This window comes from Podarcis liolepis (assembly GCF_965112155.1).
Source record: "Podarcis liolepis genome assembly, chromosome: 8".
Taxonomy (NCBI): domain Eukaryota; kingdom Metazoa; phylum Chordata; class Lepidosauria; order Squamata; family Lacertidae; genus Podarcis; species Podarcis liolepis.
In genome coordinates this window covers 45,740,510-45,760,015 of record NC_139560.1, presented here as the reverse complement: position 1 = coordinate 45,760,015, position 19,506 = coordinate 45,740,510, and the positions used below count along the sequence as shown (strand labels likewise).

Genomic DNA, 19,506 nt, shown 5'->3' with positions numbered 1-19,506 from the left:
TAGTGTCAGACTTAGACTGGGGGGTGGGGAGAGAGATCTGGGTTCAAATCCCCTCCCATGAAGCTTTATTTGGTTGATCTCAAACCATTCACTACCTCTTACACTAACCTCCTTCACAGGGTTGTTGTGATTGTAAAATGAGCAGGGGGAATAGCTATCTACACGTTGCACCTTGGAGAAAAGCTGCTATAAATATTATTAAAGAGATTTAATTTGCTGAACTTCATTCAGGGGGGAGGGGAAGCTCCACTGGTTTTAGGCTTCTGAGCAGAATCTGATCCTAACCACTTTACTCAGAAGTTGATTTTATTCTCTTAGCTCAGCGAGCTTGCAGCCAGACAGCATATGTGTTTTTACTTTTAAGTAAGTCCTGCTATGTTCATTGGTGCTAACTCCCAGGTAAACTTGGATAGGACGACTGCAGCTTCTAAATGTATCTAATGTGCACTTTGAATCCTTCTGTGAAAATATGGATTGATTGGGGGGCTGCAGGGCCCCACTTGGAAATTTAGTGTGGCTTTTTTCACTTTGCTGTTTTGACTGTGATGCTAATCCATGGGGTGTGCTCCTCGGCCACTGGATGTGATGGGACTAGCCACTCTATGTCTTTGGGGAGGGAGAGCAATCCAGCTGATTTCTTTTTCCGAGGGTGGAGAGGGGCAAGATAACTCCAAAGCAGTCAGCTGAGACTCTGCATGACTTCCAAGCTAACCCAGCCTCTTTGCCCCTCTCCCTACAGAGCTTCTGGAGGATCTCTCTGAGAGCCGGGAATGTGTCAACTGTGGCTCCTACCAGACCCCCCTGTGGAGAAGGGATGGAACTGGTAACTATCTCTGCAACGCTTGTGGGCTGTACACCAAAATGAATGGACTTAGCAGGCCTCTCATCAAGCCTCATAAGAGAGTGGTGAGTATCAGTGAGGTGGGTGAAAGACTGAAGGGTCTTTTTCCTGTCTCCACCCAGATCCATGAATTCATTTACCCTCTCCCCCTCCTGCTTAAACATTGTGTTTCAATATTTTTCTATTGCAAAACAAGCTGCTTGAAATCAATAGCCCTGTGTAGACCCACAGTATCAGAACCACAACTTCTTGCTTCATTTTAAGAGCTACTTGCTGTGTGGAAGGTTTGCACTGACAAACAGATGGCAATTAAAATCCGAAAAATCTAAAAACAGTTACACAGTTAAAAACGTCCTGAAAGAAGTTGTACTTTAAACTTTTGCACTGCAAACAAACGTCTTACAAAAATCAAAGGCTCGGGTTTTGGATTTTTGTCCAGTTCTGCCATTCATTGAAACACAACCTAAATTAGGCTGTTTTATAGAAGTAGCCAACTTGAACTTGGATTTAGCAATGAAATGAAATGATTGAAACACGACACTCACAGGGCGTTCAATCACACATACATTCTTTTAAATTTTAACTCAGTGAGTTTTATTTCTGGGGAAGATATATGCAGTAAGATGTACTACAAATCTTAAATGCATGGGGCAAGTTCCAAAAGCTTATGTGGACTTTAGACATGTTTTTCTCAACAGTACCCTGCAACTGAGGCCAGTTATTTAGCAAAAAAATGAAGGAATCCTCACTAACCATATAGTGAGATTAAGACTGGGATGTAATTAAATATTGCTAGTGCTAGGAAATTAATGGAGCTGCTTGAATCCAATCTTCATTTCTCCGGATTTTATTATTATGCTATTTGAGGATGGGGCCTAATTGTAGTTTTGGTATATAGACAGTTGTTATCTGTTTGGTTCTGGTAAAAGGACCAAAAGGACTTGGTTACCTTAAGCATTTTTTGCCAGATCATAAGGACTATGAGCATGTCCTGTGTTTCAGAAACAAAATTGTGATCCTCACCACTGTCTAATAAGCCTTGAGATTTTTAGGGCTGGACTTTCAGGAATTCAAAGTATGTCAGTGCGCACTAGGAGTAGAAACCACTAATTCTCCAGAATTAAGCAATTCATAAAATATGTTCCCCAAACATTCCTGACAAGTTTCTACTTTGTCATCATTTAAGTTTGACCCAGGAAACAAATATATCCCAAATGCTTTCATTCTTTATTGAGATATTATAGCACAATAAAAGCAATTCAGGAGTAAGATAGTCTGCAGGAGTGATTTTTCACTCTATGAGAATGGCTGGTAAATAATAATCACTGTAAGGTTAATGAGCTGAGGTGTCGGGAAGTAAGGGAGTCTAGGATTCTCTGTTGCTCTCAATCAATCAATCAATCAATCAGTCAGTCACTTTCCTCCATGGAAGTAGGGGGGGGAATTAATGGGAAAACTCCTTTAACTGCCTTCTACCTGAGAGTTCATCCTGCTACTCCATCCCACAAAATTTCTCTCACCCATGAGGGTGAGACTTGGCCCAGAATTGACCTCTGGGCAGAGGGACTAGTACACTAAAGCCTCACTCCCTCTTTGGTGTGACCATTTTGGGGGAGGCTTTGGGCTAAGAGGCCACTTTCCACCTTTCACCCTCACCTCTCATAGTCCAGGGCTAGTTTCTGCTGCTGTGGGGGGGGGGGGTTCTTGGTGTCAGAAGGAAGTATGCATGTGTCACTTACGGCCAGAGCCAAGTCTGAAGCACAAACGCTGCCAGAATTTTTCTTGAAAGGCTGAAGGTTCTGACTCTGCCTTCTTTCCTCTTTGGGGCTCTCAATGTCTAATTTATACACACATTCCCTTACCACCCCTCAATCTCTCTTTCTTTTTATCTCTCTCTCCCTGGTTAATAAAAGCCAATAAATTGAGTGAATCAAATGACTGAAGTGATTGATTGATTGATTGATTGATTGATTGATTGAATTAGCAGAAGTTTTATACTGCTTGATTGGGCCCGAGTAGGTTACAAAACAAAATGTTGCTGTGATCAGTAAAATTCTGCTCACGGCACATATTTAAACACATTCAAAAGATAGTCAAAATCAACAATAAGCCCCAAAGACATATGTTTTAATTTCATTTTCTACATTTCCTGGTAGACTTGCCTAAACAAAAATGTTTTAAGCAGGCACTGTAAAGAGTTTAAGGAGGGCCCCTGCCTGATGTCAGTAGGGAGTTCCACAGTGTCTTAAGGACCAGACATGGCTCATTTGGAGCCAGCCTTTCGTGAGGGAGGGAGAGTGTGTACACAGCACAGCCTGTCCTGTCCTCCCCAAGCAAGGCAGCTGCCCTCATGTACACTATCCTTGCTTCATGTTGAAGTAAGATTCTCCTGTCAGCCCCGTTGGCCTTTGTGTATGGAGCTGAGGGAGCTCCATCTTGTTGTCTCAAACAGCAAAATGCATGCCCTGGCTCTGCTTATAGCCAAGCTGATATTTAAAGAGGGTGTGAAAAATCCCATGTCACCGTCAGACTTTTTTCCCTAGACGCCTCCAACAGAGTAAGATGAGATGGGGCGGGGGGGGGGGACTAGCAATGGTGTAGTCCAAAAATTCAGGGGGCTGTGTTACACTACAAACATATAAATGTACTCATGCTTCCCAGAGAGTAGTAGTGTATAGCACAATAACCAGTTAATTAGAATCTGAGAACAGTGAACTCATAAGAGGGTATTGTAGCAGTTAGGATGTTGGCATTTGGCTGGGAGTGAGGTGATTTGGGTTCACACAAACCCTTTAGTCTGACGCCTAATGACCTGGAAGTAAAACCCGTTAAGCGTCAACAGAAGATCTTCACACAGTTGAAATGCAGCCTTTGACTTTTAAATAGAAATGCACACGTGTAAACTCACTAGGATGATGGCTTTTAAGGGTTATTCAGTTACCCTGGATTGTAGACGGTGCACTCCACCTCAACTCATCCTACCACTAGGTAACCAGAGAGATATCTCTGGGGTACAGTATTGGTATTCTCTTACTTGTCAGATGCTTTCCCCATGGAAGTTTACCTGGCATCTACAATCAGGTAAAGAAACATTTTTAAAAAAATCCCCATAATTTGAAACCTCATTTAGCCAATGACTGTTTTACACTACACTATTATTATTTCCAGCTAGTTTTTGTATTTTCATGTTATTTTACATGAATGTTATGTAAATAGCCCAGAAAAATACATTTGGAAGGCAAGATAAAAATAAATAAATAGCTAACTAATAACTAACAGAAAGACTTTTCAAATTTTCCTCCCTTGCAACTAGAATATATTAATTCTCCTCCCATATGAAATAATGTGATATTAGAGATTTTTGCTTTTTTTACTATTGCATTTTACTTAATCTTCTTACTTAGGCTGTGCCATCTCAACCAACCATTACAGATTTTGAACTGCATTTCGTTTATGTTGTAATCCTGATTACCATAAATTTAATCAATGCTAATCTTATTTAGGCTGCGTTAAGATGACACAATCTTTTCAAAGGCAAACAAACAAAACCAGCCAAGGTAGACAATGAGCTTTTAAAAGTCACACTTTCCTCACCTGATTACCATCTATTCAGTGGTGGCCCCACGGACAAAGGGATTTTCAAAGTTAGTAACAGGAGGAGTTTTGTAACTGGTTATCTACCTAATTTCATCAAGTAGCGCATAATCTAATTAGGAGAAAGAAAGTCCTCCTGTGCCGCCCCAATGCCCACATTACAGGAATTAAAAATACCTCCATTTATTCCAAATAAGTGAAAAGGAAACTTGAGTTATTTCATACATATTATCTTTTATATAGGGTCATATATATTTTAAGAAAACATGACTATGCAGTAGCCCATTTCATGGAAATAATTTGTACATTTCTTTTAATAGCTTCCAATATTATGAACTTTAATGATGTGCCCTACAACTGCCACCTCTAAATGATGATCATTGTTGAGAAACATTGGTCAATTTGCTCCTGAGCCATTGGAACAAATGAGAATCCAGGAACCATAAAAACTAGAAATATACATTTTCCAGAATGAGTGCTGAGAATCTAATATTATCCTTAGAATAACACAATTAGTAATAAAATCATTTTAAGTAATAATCATAAAATTCTGTGGTTCCCCCCTACTGTTTCTTCTATGCATTTTCGTTATAAAAGTGAGAAAAGATAAAGAAACAGTAATATTCTAAACAGATTTTGACAATGGTTATTTGTTTTTTTATGTGTCAGTTGTCTCAGTAGAGCCAATGGTTAAAAAAATTCCTAGCAAACTGGCAAATTGTGCAGAAAGAAAGGTGGGTGGAACCTGAACAAATTCATTTTTCCCAGAGTGTCATCATTTACAATCTTGGATGAGAAAAATACTTATTTCTGTAACGGATTCTCCCCTTTCTCCCTGCAAATGTGTTAGTTTGTAAATCTATAGTCAGTGAGTCTGTGTTTTTGTAATGTTTGAGTACCTGTGCAAAACAGCAGATTTATGATGTAGCTGAAATTCTTGCCCATGATTAATGGAAAAGAGATCACTTGTTACAGGAAATTTTATAACCCCTTCACCTTCATTTCACATGTTTATGGGAGCAGCTTTACTTATGATCTATGGTCTGTGGTTGTAAAGCTCTTTGTTGTACGATTATTTCTGATGTAGAGTTGCTTCATCTTTGCTCCAAACTCCACTGAACAGTGCCATAAATTACTTGTTTATAATATAGGCTGCTCTGCTATACTTGAGTTTACTGACACCCCCTTCCAAAAAACAACAATTAAAGCCCACTTCTGCAAAGTATTTTGGAATGTTAATTCTTCCACATAGCTCTTTGCATGAATTACTGGAAGATGATTAATATATTCAGATGCTCCCAAAACACTTGTTTTTGTGGGTGGGTGGGGAGCTGGAAGAAGTGGCAGAAACTGAAACTAATGGTTCAGGAGGAGGGGGGAGCAAGATATTTTAGTTGTGCTTCTTGGTGGGAGCAAAGACATAAAAGTAAGTGGCTAGCCAATTTACTGGAGAGCTGAGGGGAGAGATGGGAGTTTGAAAAGCGTTCAGAAAAATTGCCGAACACAGTGCTTTTCAACCAAGGTGCCGTAAGTGATTGTCAGTGGTGCTGTGGGCAACACTGGTCTTTGTCCCTCTTTCCTCCCTCCCTCCTCTGATGCCCCCTTGCGTCTCTGCCTCCCCAAGGCTTGCACAGCTGTTTGTTGCAGTGGCGCTTGCTACAAGCTCCCCAGGCGAATGGTGCCTCTGGGGCTGGCCAGGGGGTGCTTCCTAGGCCCCTGTGGGGCGGTGTGAGGAGGCACCTCTCTTTGGGGGCAGGGAGGGCAGCTCAGAGACCAGGGACGCTGCCCAGAGGACTCGCAAGGAGAGGGGAGAGGAGGCTGAGGGAACACTCCACAAAGGAGGGTGTTTGAAAAAGGGTGAGAAGCTGCCAGCTCTGCAGGCAAGGGGTGACATAACTGGGCTCCTGATCCCACAGGGGTGCCGCAGAAAGAATGTAGTTGGTCAAGGGAGCTGTGGATTAAAAAGGTTGAAAACCTCTGGCCTAACATGTTTTTTTTAAAAAAAATCTTACTCAGGGGCACAACTTTTTCTTCAACCATATGAATTCGCATGGTAGAAAACATGGCATTGTGTGTTTGAGTGACCATGGAGAATATATTTTTGAAATGTGTTGGCCCATTAAACCTTTGAGTCTCTTTCCTTTTCTACCGCTTGAATAAATGAATAAATAATTTTTTATTTATACCCCACCCTTCCCGGTTCAGAAACAATAAATTTAAATTTAAAACTCTTAATTGATGCAACAAAAAACAGCATAAAATACAGTATAAAACATGAATAACAATAAATTTAGAATTCTAAAATCAATTTAGGGGGGAAATCCATCCAATAAACATTAGACGATCACCAGGGCTAGCTGGCTAAATTAGTCCTATTTGGGCCAGCGAGGAGATCAGGGGAGAATTAGCTGTGGGATCCCAGAGTGGGTAATCTTCATAAAAAGGGGAGGGGGAGGGAAGGAAGGGGAATAAAAGATCAGGGTAAGTTCAAATTGAAAGCCAGGCAGAATAGTTCTGTCTTACAGACCCTGTGGAAGGAAGTTAAATCCTGCAGGGCCCTGGTCTCATGGGACAGAGCATTCCACCAGGTTGGAGCCATCACTGAGAAGGCCCTGGCCTTGGTGGAGGATAATCTGACTTCCTTAGGGCCTGGGACCTCTAAACTATGATTATTCATGGACCTTAAGGTCCTCTGCGGGGCATACCAGGAGAGGCGGTCCCATAAATACGAGGGCCCTAAGCCACAAAGGGCTTTAAAGGTCAAAACCAGCACCTTAAACCTGACCCGATACTCCACCGGGAGCCAGTACAACTGTTAAAGCACTGGCTGAATATGCTCCCATGGCAGGGACCCTGTGAGGAGCCTCGCTGCAGCATTCTGCACCCACTGGAGTGTCCGGGCCAGTTTCAGGGCCAGTTTCAAGAACATACAATTGTCAAGCCAGGAGGTGACCGGCGTGTGGATCACCGTGGCCAGATCGGGGCAGGAAAGGTAAGGGACCAACTGCTTAATGCGGCTTAATGGTTTGTTTGTTTGTCTGTCTGTCTGTTTTTCTCTCTCTCTGTTTCTTTTGAAGCCAGTTTTGTGGTCTATATACAAGCCTGCTACTGCTTATGTGCAGAAGAGCTCTCTCCACATGTCTTTGTGTTGATTTGGCATTTCCTTGTGCTTGCCTCTTAGCCTTCTTCGAGAAGAATGGGCTTGTCTTGCGCCAACTGTCACACTACGACCACCACCCTCTGGCGCAGGAATGCAGAAGGAGAGCCCGTATGCAATGCCTGTGGCCTGTACATGAAACTTCATGGGGTGAGCAGCTACTTCATATTGTCAGGAGCTATTTCAGTCCTTGCTTGATGCATGCTTAATGGCCAGCCAGCACACCATTCCTGAGATGGAACACACATTTAGTTTCACAGGAGACCCAAGTCCAACTCTGCTAGGAGGGTGAAAGGGGATTGGGGTGGGGAGAGCATCTCTTATCCCTCCAATTTTTATTTTTATTTTGCATGTATGCAATTGTACTTAGCTACTAAATGATAGGGGATGTCAATAGAGAAATCCACGGCCCCACGTCATGTCGCAGCCCATCATTTAATGTTCCAGTAAAGAGTAATTTAAACAGAAAACAGAAGTCACTGATTGCTGCTGCTGACAGGTCTTGGGTGTTATTTATTGGTTTAATAGTTGGGAGATTTATGAACCGCTTAATCGAAGAGTGGTTTCAGTAGTGTACAGATATAATTGTAGATGAAGCACAACCAAAAATTCACAGAACAATTAGAAAACACAAATATACATAAAACGATTATTAAAACAAAGTTAACATCAGTTACACATTTAAAGCAAATATAGCCAATGAAATTATGTGTTGGGATAGGTTTGACAAAACAAACAAAAAAAATTGATAAAACAAGATAGCGAGGATGCCTGCCTATTATCAAGAGTCAGGAATTCCAAAGCACAGGTTCTGCTGCATTAAAATATCAAATGTGGAACAGACATTATATAGCACTTGTAAAAGTGCAAATTTTATTTCGGAGAAAGGGAACAGTCTTCACTTTGAAGGAATAGTTTGCTGCAGTGGTTCCCAATGAGTGGTCCGTCTGCCCTAGGGGGTCCGCATAACCCACTCAGGCTGTCTGTGGCACCATTCACATAACAAAAACTATGATAGAGATGTCAAATTTTTCAAAAGTAGGGGTTCCATTGCTTGGCTTTTGAAAAACAGGGGCTCTGCAGTACTTAGCAAATTGGGAACCACTGGTTTACTCCACATGTAAAACATTCTAGCCACATAGAAGTTCTTCAATAGTGCAGACAATCGAGAGAAATGAACGCAAGTTTGCAGGGAAAGGCTTTTGATAAGAGAGGCTGCAAGTTTGATGGGAAAGGCCCAACTATTTAATAGATGGATGAGAAATGGTTGGACTGTGTCTAGCACTGTTCCCAATACTGAAACCTGAAAGGAGACTACCATTCTACCATCTTCTTAAGGATGCTGAATATGCATAAGTGTCACTGTTTGCCAGCCAGATATAAAAAAAACCAAAAACCATATCCTATGACCGCTCCTCTGTGTACCTACGGGGTGTAGAACTGGAGAAAGAAAAATAGTGAAATTTTACATGAATAGTGGTTACATAATGAATCAAACATCATGTCCTAATGCCATTATTTTCACTGTAATTTTGCTTATAGTAGGATGTCTCTAATGTATCCAAAGAGAAAACAAATTTCAGATGTTTTTAAATTTTGGGGGTATTGCATTTTAGGTGCCCCGACCCCTTGCTATGAAGAAAGAGGGAATTCAAACCAGGAAACGAAAACCAAAGAACTTGGCTAAGACAAAGTCATGCTCGGGTAAATATAATGAAAGGGTTTGTGGAGGGGCAGAGATTTGTCCATCTGGAGAACGCAGAGTTCTAACTTGGGTGCTTCCGTTGCAGGTAATAATAGCAATAATGCCGTTCCTATGACTCCAACTTCCACGTCTTCTACGAACTCAGATGACTGCCGAAAAAATGCTTCCCCTAGCACACAAACCACAGCCTCAGGGGTAAGTGACAAAATAGTATCCATGCTTGCAAGCAAGTAGATTTCTGTGGCGCATGTTATCTCCATTTTTATCTTATCTAGTAGAACAGTAATCTAAATAAACTTTTCAGTTAGGGAGCTGATACTGGACGGGGAATATCTGAGGAAATTACCTATAAACGCAAACACAATGTAAAACTAAAGTACTTCACAAACATCTTTATTAAGTTACAAGATTTATCTCTTATTTATACTGTGTCGTATCCTATCTTATATTGTACCGTGCTGTACAATAGGCGTTGGCCCTGATCCAGGCTGGGGTGATCCACGGGCTAAAACAAGTTTCCGCTTTTTAAAAGCTGTATATTCTAAAATCCTTCATGATCAGCAGTCATAGCAGGGAGTTGGGTCGGATATTAGCAGAAAGCACAGCACTGAAGCTCTACTTGTAGACCATCTCCCCACTCACGGGTCCAGTCTAGGAAATGCTACCTTTTCTGATGGTGATGTATTTGGTAGGGAGGTAAATGGGCGGAAGATAGGTACTTTTACTTCCAATGTACATTTTATTTCAGCATTGAGTACTGTAAATACCTTGTTGATAAGGTTAATTAAGTGAATATAATCCACCTTTGTGAGATAATGATGGAGAGCCATTAATGCTCAACACACTTTATACAAGGGTTATGTCAGGGCTGTCAAGCATTTAAATTAGAACTGGTCATTGGTTGAACACCTTCCTTTCCCACTGAGTAGCCAATTAGGCTGTTATTCTATGCATGCTGCTTGGAAGAAAGTCCTGCTCAAATCAGTGGGGCTTACTTCTGAGTAGACATGCACCAACTTGATTTTACATTTTGATGCAGTTGCATATTGCTGACATCTCAATATGTATGGCTTTTTGAAACATTGCTCCAGATTGCATGTCATGATAAGCCATCGTGAGCGGTAAAAAGGTAGGCTCTCTGAGCAACAGTTTAGCTAGCTGATGATTTAAGCAATTTCCAATAGGAGGCTGTGTAGCACCTACACTGGGCCAGACCCAAAAGGGGGTTGAGGCACAAGCAGCCGTTTCCTATGGAAAATGAGAAATATTTTTTTTAGCAGTGCCACTCGCTTTACCCTTCCATTTTCTCCATAGACTTTTTTTTTAAAAAAAGAAAAGAAAAAAAAACCAACAAAGTTTGTTTATAAAGCTCTCCAACCTCCTTTATCTGTACTGGCTGTGCAAAATGCAAAAAGAACTCTGTAATCCCAGCAGAAGAATGCAAATAATGTCAAGACTCAGTTGAATGCACAGCTGAACTGCAAGCCTTGCTTTACAGCTATTCAGAGCCTCAAACTTCAAAATGCAATTGCACCCCCCCCCCCAAAACTACACGCATCCAACTGCAAAATGCATGGACATTTTGAGCAAATTTGCAAATAAGTCTACCTCTCTGTTGGGACATTTCCCCATTGGCTTTGGTTTTCCTTCAGAAAACACAGTTGCAATTGACCATTCTGCAGAACATCGAAACTCTTTTCCCTCTCTGCTTTTTCCTGCTGATGGGCAGGAGGAGAACCCAAGGAGCCAGACGAAATCCAGCTCTGGGCCATATCCGGCCCAGGGGTTCATCACCCTTGATCTAGGGGGAAAGGGCATATTTCCTAAGTACAAAGTATTGCTGTTTGTGTGCTGGAATTTGGGCTCTATCCCCATAACAGAAGCGCGACTCTGAGAGGAGATGTTGGGCAGTGTGCATTCGATGTATATCCATTGCACATTCAGCTGTATAGGTATTCCAGCCATTTCCTTTACTTGCTTCAGTCGCTTCATTATGGCTTCCTTTGACTTAAATAAGCTCCATAGCTATTTGTCTTATGATCCTTGTTTTCAGTGTCTCTTGTTCTCTGACCCAATTCCTTTTATTTGCTTCACTGCTCAAATATGCAGTTACATTGTGAAAGAGAAAACATATCCTCCTGCAACTCTTATTATGTATGGATGGACATTTACTACACTGCTGCTAGCTTGGCCTTGAACTGGTTGGCCTTCTAGTTACGCTTCTAAAAAAGCAGGGCAGTATAAGAGGTGCTTTTCCTCCCCACAAATCTGTAACAGGACAAGCCAATGTGTTCTAACTTGGAATTATTTTGCACTGAGTTCCAATGAGTTTACTTCTAAGCACATTGACTAGGAGGTAAGCCCACCTCACCCCCATCCCTGACTTACTTAGAGGCTTTTGGTCCTTTATTCAGGAATACTAGTGTCCAACTGGAATTTGCTGGAGAAAACACATGATGTATAGAGGAGAGGTGCATATCTCCAAACATGTACTAGGGAGACATGGATATTCACAACATTTGAGTATGTGGTCACCACATGTTCCTGAGGACTAGATTATGTCCTTCATATTTATCACACCAAATACCAACCAAACATAGATATGTCCTTAGTTGTGCATCAAGCAGATTGCCTTGTTTGGGCATTTCCAGCCAAATAGGGGTTTGGATTTGATGACCTTTTAAGTCCCTTCAAGCTCTTTAATTCTAGGGCTGTATGCACACCATACAATTGACTTCCCCCAAGGAATCCCAAGAACTGTAGTTTGTTAGCTATTGGCAATTGCAGTTCTATTGCGGGGGGGGAGTAAAGCTCCTGGGATTCTTTTGGGGAAGCCATGGGCTTTAAATGTGTTTTGAATGTATGCTGTGCATGCAGTCAAAGTGCAAAGCATGCTATTTTTTAACATTTAGGGCAAGCTTGTGGTTTACAATACACCAACAACATAACAAATACATCCACCAGCAGTTCAGGCCCCCTAGAAAGACTTAACTTTGCCGAATTACAAAAAAAATACAGCTGCACTGAAACACATTTGTGGAGTTGTGAAACACTTGCTGAGGATTGGAGGTGGTGGTGGAGCTGTCAAGGTCATGGAAAATAATGGAAAGAAGGAATTATTGTCAGTGCTGGTGAATGGCTTTAATTGCACAACGGTAGATAGATAGATAGATAGATAGATAGATAGATAGATAGATAGATAGAGATGATAGATGTGTGTGCAGTGGTAGATGAAGATAAGAATAGTGACCAGGATGAACAGCATGAGAAATGTTTGTCAGAGCAGTAAGAAACACAGCTGTAAGGTTGTTTGTTTGTTTCCGGGACTAAAGCCATTGCTACCTGTAGGAAACACACAGAAGTGGGATGGTAAGAGATGTGTGGGCACAACTTTAAACATCCAGACACTCCTGTCTGGAAAATTGGATTTGTCTAGATTTCCCAAATACATGTACACATTGTTTAAAGGCGAATTGTACATATGACTATTGCTTTTGCACTTTTACATATCTGCTTCAAGAAACCCTACTGTATGTAGCACTAGGATTTCCCACAGCAATCATTAACCAGTAGCATATTGACCTAATCCCCAGTATTTGCTAATACAAACCACGTAAAAATGAGATGATGCAGTCCTACCTATCGTGCCCCTGACTGGACTGTAGAAATGGAAGGGACCTGTTCCATAGAAATGTGCGCGTGCTTGAATTACTACTTTCCCAGGGCTCACAGTTCACACCCATAAATGGCTTGCTATAGTGACTGGTTCATATTGCCTGATGGTAAGGCTGTTTTGTGATTGTAGATGTTGGCCACACATGGAGGATGGAGTTAGTTACACATCCTGGACTTGCTCCTGATGTCGCTCCTCCTGCCTAACTCCACCTCTGATGTCTGTGCACCTGGCCAGATCTGTTGCTTTGACTTCCATATGTTCAACTAAGTTCTGAATGGGGGACTTGCTGAAGGAGCCTTGGGTGATCAGGGCTGCTCATTGTAGGGAAAAGTCTATGTGAGTACCACTGGCTCTCCCTTCAAATCTTTACTGAATTTGTGGAGGTCAGAAGGTGAGAGCTGGGTTGGTGCACTGATGTTGGCAGGAACCAAGGCTGCACTTCACTCCTCACACCTGAGCCATGCACATTGAGGCGATGGGGATGGGAGACACTCAACTATTGTGCCTGTCTCTCATCCCAATATCCTCCACAGGATGGATGTAGGGATAGATAAGAAGGGTGTCACATTAAAAATGCTGCAGATGATAACCCACCACGAAGCCACAATACGAGTACTTCACTCACGATTCTCCGAATACACTTGCTAGTTAAGTGATTGCAGTAATATTTCATTTCTGCAACTTTCCATACTTCTTATCTCTGGCAGCATGGAAAATTCCAAATTGGCACAAAAGAATATGAAGACTTTTTAGAAGACTTTTCAGTTCACAAAAAGGGAATTAATCAATTAGAGAAAACACATTCCTTTGCTTGTGCAGAAATGATTCATTCGTCTTTTCTAGACAACGGTGCCAAATGATTCCAAGCAATGTAGAGATTTGGTATAATTCATGTTATCAGCAAGAGTTTTTAGCCCAAATTCATTTTAATTCTCTTGGAAGGTAGAACTTTCAGGGCTGCAACCCACTTCCTTTCCTATGTATCCAAGAGGCAGGTTAGTTGGCCTTTTGCTTCCTCGCTGACAACACCTGACAATACACTCTTTGTCATTTGTAGTTTTGCCCCATGTTCACTGGGCTCCAGTCATTTCCATATGTGATCATATGTGGATGTTGGACCATAAACACTCCTGTCTAAGCCACTTACCCTGTCCCCCAAAGCCACATTTTAAACAGATGTTTTGAGACTACAATTCCCATCATCCCTGACCACTGGTCCTGCTAGCTAGGGATCATGGGAGCTGCAGGCCAAAAACATCTGGAAGGCTGAGGTTGAGTAAGCCTGTTCTATACCTATTGTTTGTGCATCTGTCTTCCATATGCTTATTACCAAATGATTATATAGCTGCAATCGAAATAATTCGACCCCCATTGCAAATCAAGTTTATTATCAAAATTTACAGGCTTTCAGCTGTTTGCAGTGAGCAAATCAAACAAAAGCAATTAAAATAGCTTGACACAACAGATGCATCAAGTGGTTTCCCCAAATTCAGCTGAAATTGCAACTTATACTGGCTTCTCCAGCCTCACTATTAGTCCAAAATTTGGGACGTCTTATACATGAATGGATCTTTCCCCATTTTCTTAAATCAGAGTCCCCAAAAATACATTCTATATTTATCTTCCACCAAAAGATGTGTCTCCTGTAATAATGCCACATCAGCTTTTAAGAATTTTTTTAGTTTATAGAGTACCCGTTTCCTTTGCTAGAGGAACCTAAGCTCTTAACACACCATGCAACAAATTTTAAAGTCATAATAAATCTATTAAAGTAAGTATAATATATATGTCATCTATAAGTATAGGACACATTACTATTCTCCATCTCAAAATCTCCTAATGCCCAGGCATAAAATACAACTACTAAAATCCATATTACTCATAAATGAAAAGGCAATATATTGGTGGCTACATTATTAGAGCACATTCCAGGCATTGAAAGTACAATGCTAGGAACCACAATATCCTTATAATATAGATATCTATAAAAGAAATGCATACCAAGCAAACATATTAAGCATATAATTTGTGTAAACTGACACATCACATCTGTAAAAACTTGAAACGTCATCCCCCCCCAAAAAAAAAGGTTGGGGGAGAGGGAGGGAGAGAGAGAGAGAGAGACAGAGAGAGAGAGAGAGAGAGAGAGAAGGTGTATAAAGAAGAGTAAAAAACAGTGCATATTGGAAAAGGGAAATGAATCTAAAAAAATAAAGTCACTATAACTTCCATATTAGATAGCATATCTCACCTGCTCCAGCTCTCTTCTCCCATTTATATTTATACCACAAAAAATAGAACACATCTGAACCTAGTAATGAATTTAAAATATGAATATCGTGTATATAGAATAATATGGGACTGTGCCTCTGCTTGTTCCCCATTTGTTTTCAAAAAAACAAACCAGTGTTAACAAGGGACTCTGTTACATTGGCAAAGAAAAAACGCCTTACATGTGTTGTTTCTGCATTCTAACACTGTGACACCAGATGGTGCTGTGGAGTTCCGTTTTTGCTTACCCGATTTCTCATACAAAGTTTGCAACACATTTAACTGAAACGCTTCTATGACGTGTCTTTGAGAAGTAATAACAGCTATGGGTACAACACAGAAGCAAATACCAAAAGGTTAACACAACAGAGCCTTTCCAAACTCCCTTCTTGCTGTACTTAAACTTTGTTTTGAACCACCATCATTGTCACTCCCTGCTCAATCATGTCTCCCTAACCTGGTGCCCTCTAGGTGTTTTGAACTACAACTCACAGCAGCCATGGGAGATGTAGTCTACAGAACGCCAGGCTGGGGGAGGCCACACTAGGTACATGATTCATTACAGCAGCCTGCCTGTCCTTCCCCACTCTCATTTCTTATCTCTTGTCCCAAGGCCAGCTTCTGGAATTCACACTGATATTATGTTTTGAATACCCACCGCCAGTTGTCATATAGCCCAGACCCATTTTCTGTCACGCACAACCACACTCTGTGCACTGCGCCAGTGATAAAACCACTCACATGTTTTCCTTGGGCCTAAAATAGGGTTTGATGTTGAATTGTGCTTTTAAAAAAAGCAGGAGGAAAGAATGAAGGAAGGAAGGAAGCTGGAGAATCACGCAGTATGATTATAAAACAGAACTTCGCAATTTGGAACACCTTGCTATAATACATTATTGTGAAAAGAAAATCAAAAAGATTGGGATGACTGCAGCTTTGGGGGGATTCTTATTTAGCGACTACCCTTGGGGATCAGTGCAGAAGCTGCAGCTAGTGCAAAGTGCCCCCTAGAGTGGCTGGGGCAACCCAGTCCAATGGGCAGGCTACAGGTTGTTGTTGTTGTTGTTGTTGTTGTTGTTGTTGTTGTTGTTGGAATGCTCATTGGAGCATCTGACTGAACATTTTGTTTGTTTGTCTGTTTAGTTAATTAACAACGTTCACATTAACAATAGAACAGATATAAATACAATTTAAGGCCCTTACAAATAACAACTGGTATAAAATCCACCACTTAAACAGGCTTTTTGAGAGTAAACATATAGGTGCCGTAAAGACAGGAAAGATTGTGTCTGTCTGATCTATAATGGGACGGGAGAAGGAGGGGGATTCTGAAGATTAGGTGCCACCACATTAGAAGTCTGATTCCTACATCACAGGGAACAGACTTCCTGATGAAATCTACAGGGCACCTTCTCCTGCAGAGTACTGTGCTTGACTGTGTACATAAGGTACACCAGTGCTGAAGGAATTGCACTGCCTGCCTATTCACTACCAAGCCAAGTTTAAGGATTTGTTGTCTACTGATAAGACCCCATATGGCTTAGGACCAGGCTATCTAAGAGAGTGGCTCCTCCTTTATAGAACATCCCATTAACTGAGATTGTCCTCATTGGCCCCATCTAGTTACACTGTTCCTAGTGGAGATACATCTAATGGCCGCTCGAAGAAGGGCCTTCTCTGTAGTAGCCCCCCACAACTGTGAAATGACCTTCCTTTAGAAATATTCCAGGCACATATGCTGCTGTTGCTTCACTAGTTAGTGAAAAGCTTCATACATATATCCTTCATGCCAGCTTTACTGACCATTTTGAGTTATGTTTTTTGCCTGGTTCGCATATTATGCTAAGCTAAACTATTGCTTAGCCGAAGAAACCTTGGTTATAGCTCACCTTTAGTGAGGAGGGAGCTTAAATATGAGGCCTATTTCAGACAATACTTTGGTTTAGTTCACCACATCATGTCAATGAAAAATACCAGGGGGACCAAAGCGGTTGTGAGTTCCTCTCCAGGAATACAGTCCTGCTAAGCTATGGTTTGGTTTTGTGTGGCTTACTGCTATTTTATTGTACTGGTGTTATGGGGGGGGGGCCTTTGGGGCCTTCTGTGTCCAGATCTAACCCAAAGACACTGAACTGATTCACTTCATGCATGTTTCACACCACTTCCACTTCTTCAAACTGAATGATGTTCTCATCACTTCTCAGCCGAATGAGTGGATGGGTAGTAATTCCTGTGATTGTGTCATCAGTCCCCCAGCCTGGCCAGGCAGATTTGCTTTTCCTTGATAAATATGTGCTACTTCACAGCTTTTTCTTGCTTTCCTTCTGCTGCAGGCGGTTTCTTCAGTGATGTCCGGCCGGGGAGAGAATGCCAGCAGTCCCGAGACTAGCACACTCAAATATTCCGGCCAGGAAGGGCTGTATCCAGGCGTCAGCTTGACCTCCACTGCAGAAGTCACGGCCTCTGTGAGACAGGATTCCTCCTGGTGTGCCTTGGCTCTAGCATGAAGTGGCGATGAGTCAGTGGTGCTGGATCCATGCACTGGGCATCAGCCAGCCAGCAACACTTGTGTTTTTTGTTTTTGTTTGTTTTTTGTCCCAAGAAGCGGTGACTATCATGACAAGGACATTCCTTGCCAGTCATTTTTGTGCCTTGATTCTAGCGTGTGTGTGTGTGAGAGAGAAGGGGGGGTGTTTTTTTCCTTCTCATGGTCTCTGCTTAATTACCCAGGTCCTCAGCTATGCAAGACAACCAAAGGAGTCCAAATCACTTCTCTTAGCTCAACAAGGAGTGCCCATCTGCACTGTTGCTACATCTTCACCACAACCACCAGTGCCGCCTCATGTATTTGTGGATTGTGTATTTTTCCCCCCCATTCCCACTCGACCAACATTCAAGATCTGATTGGTGTTGATATTATTGTAAGACAAAGTAGGCAAAGCTTGCATTATAGAGCAACACAGAAGAGCTAAGCAACAAGTGAGCATATATTGAACTTGATAGTTTGAGGCAATCTCCTCTTGCAGGTCAGTGTTTCAGCTAGTGCCTTCCACTCACGACATGCCCCCATTTCTGAGTAGCTTTTCCGAAGCAGACTTCCAATACAGCCTAATGAAGGAAAGAAACACATTTTGGTACCCCCCCTTCTCCCATTAGAACTGGCTATTGGGAACTTATGTTTCTAACATTTGCATTGTTGTTTTTAACATATACTGTGATGGAGGAGGACAGAGCGTCTATGTTGTGGCTGAACTGTATGTAGTCAGTCAGACTTTGTAAACAGGGTAGCATTCAGATTTTTTTCTCCCCCTTCCATATATACAATAATTTTGTTTTTTATATAAAAAGTGCAATTTGTCTTGCAGCAATCAGTGTTAAATCATCAGCATAAGATTTAACAACAGTTTTTATATGAATGAATGGAATGAATGTAAACATTTTAACTTAATGGTACGTAAATAATTTAAAAGAAAAAAGTTAACTAGGCATCCTTTTGTTGCAAGTTTTTTTTTTTTTTTTACTGTAACAGAAAACATTCTTCTGTGTTTCTGATTTATAAAGTACAAGTTTCAAGAACAAACGTTTTCTCAGGAAAAGAAATTGACCCTACCTGTCTATCTGGACATGAGCTTTTATATACACAGTCATCCCCACTATCTTGCCACGGAATAAACTATGTGCTAGAAGATTTATCAGTTGCAGTGAAACTTTACTACCTAATGGATAAAGTATGTAAATACTCCAACAAGATATTTAGGCATCTTTAAAATACTGGATGCAATCTGTATAATGTACCTGACCCATAGCTAGGTTGGTTTACATTTTTTTTTAAAGGGATGTCATGTGAAAAGTTTTCACCAGAGGTTTAATAATAAAAAGGTTATGTGTTTTTCTCTCTTTGTACAATGTGATTTCTCTTAAGTGTATCATACAATAGAGAGGTGTTCTCAAGGAGCAGCTACATACAAGTTTGGAAAGGAATCAAAAGAATATTCTTACTTCCACCATTCAGGCACACAGATAATCCTATCTCATCTCATTTATCCCTAGCCAGCAATGCCAATGTTAGGATGGTTTTTGAACCAGTATAAGCTATACCAGAGGCTCTAAACCTGCAGCACTCCACACATTGCTCCAGTCATCGGTGACCAATGTGTTTGCTGGGAATGATGAACTGGAGGGCCAAAAAGAGATCTGGAGGGCTACTGGTTCTCGCAGAATCATAGAATTGTAGACCTGGAAAGGACCACAACTAGTCATCT

The 19,506-nt window shown here is 41.3% G+C and overlaps 1 protein-coding gene across 4 annotated transcripts in view; it reads left to right on the top strand.

Moving 5' to 3' along the window:
- GATA6 (GATA binding protein 6) overlaps positions 1 to 19,137 on the top strand; it is a 32,991-nt gene extending 13,854 nt beyond the window's left edge. For 3 of the 4 annotated variants that reach the window (XM_083518256.1, XM_083518257.1, XM_083518258.1), the window contains exons 3-8: positions 740 to 906; positions 7,284 to 7,427; positions 7,617 to 7,742; positions 9,209 to 9,296; positions 9,383 to 9,492; positions 17,578 to 19,137. In XM_083518256.1, the coding sequence (XP_083374382.1) occupies positions 740 to 906; positions 7,284 to 7,427; positions 7,617 to 7,742; positions 9,209 to 9,296; positions 9,383 to 9,492; positions 17,578 to 17,751 (809 nt within the window). In that variant the 3' untranslated portion in view covers positions 17,752 to 19,137. The remainder of the gene's footprint in view (positions 1 to 739; positions 907 to 7,283; positions 7,428 to 7,616; positions 7,743 to 9,208; positions 9,297 to 9,382; positions 9,493 to 17,577) is intronic. The other variant, XM_083518259.1, reaches the window with a different exon arrangement.
- The last annotated feature ends 369 nt before the right edge of the window (positions 19,138 to 19,506 follow it).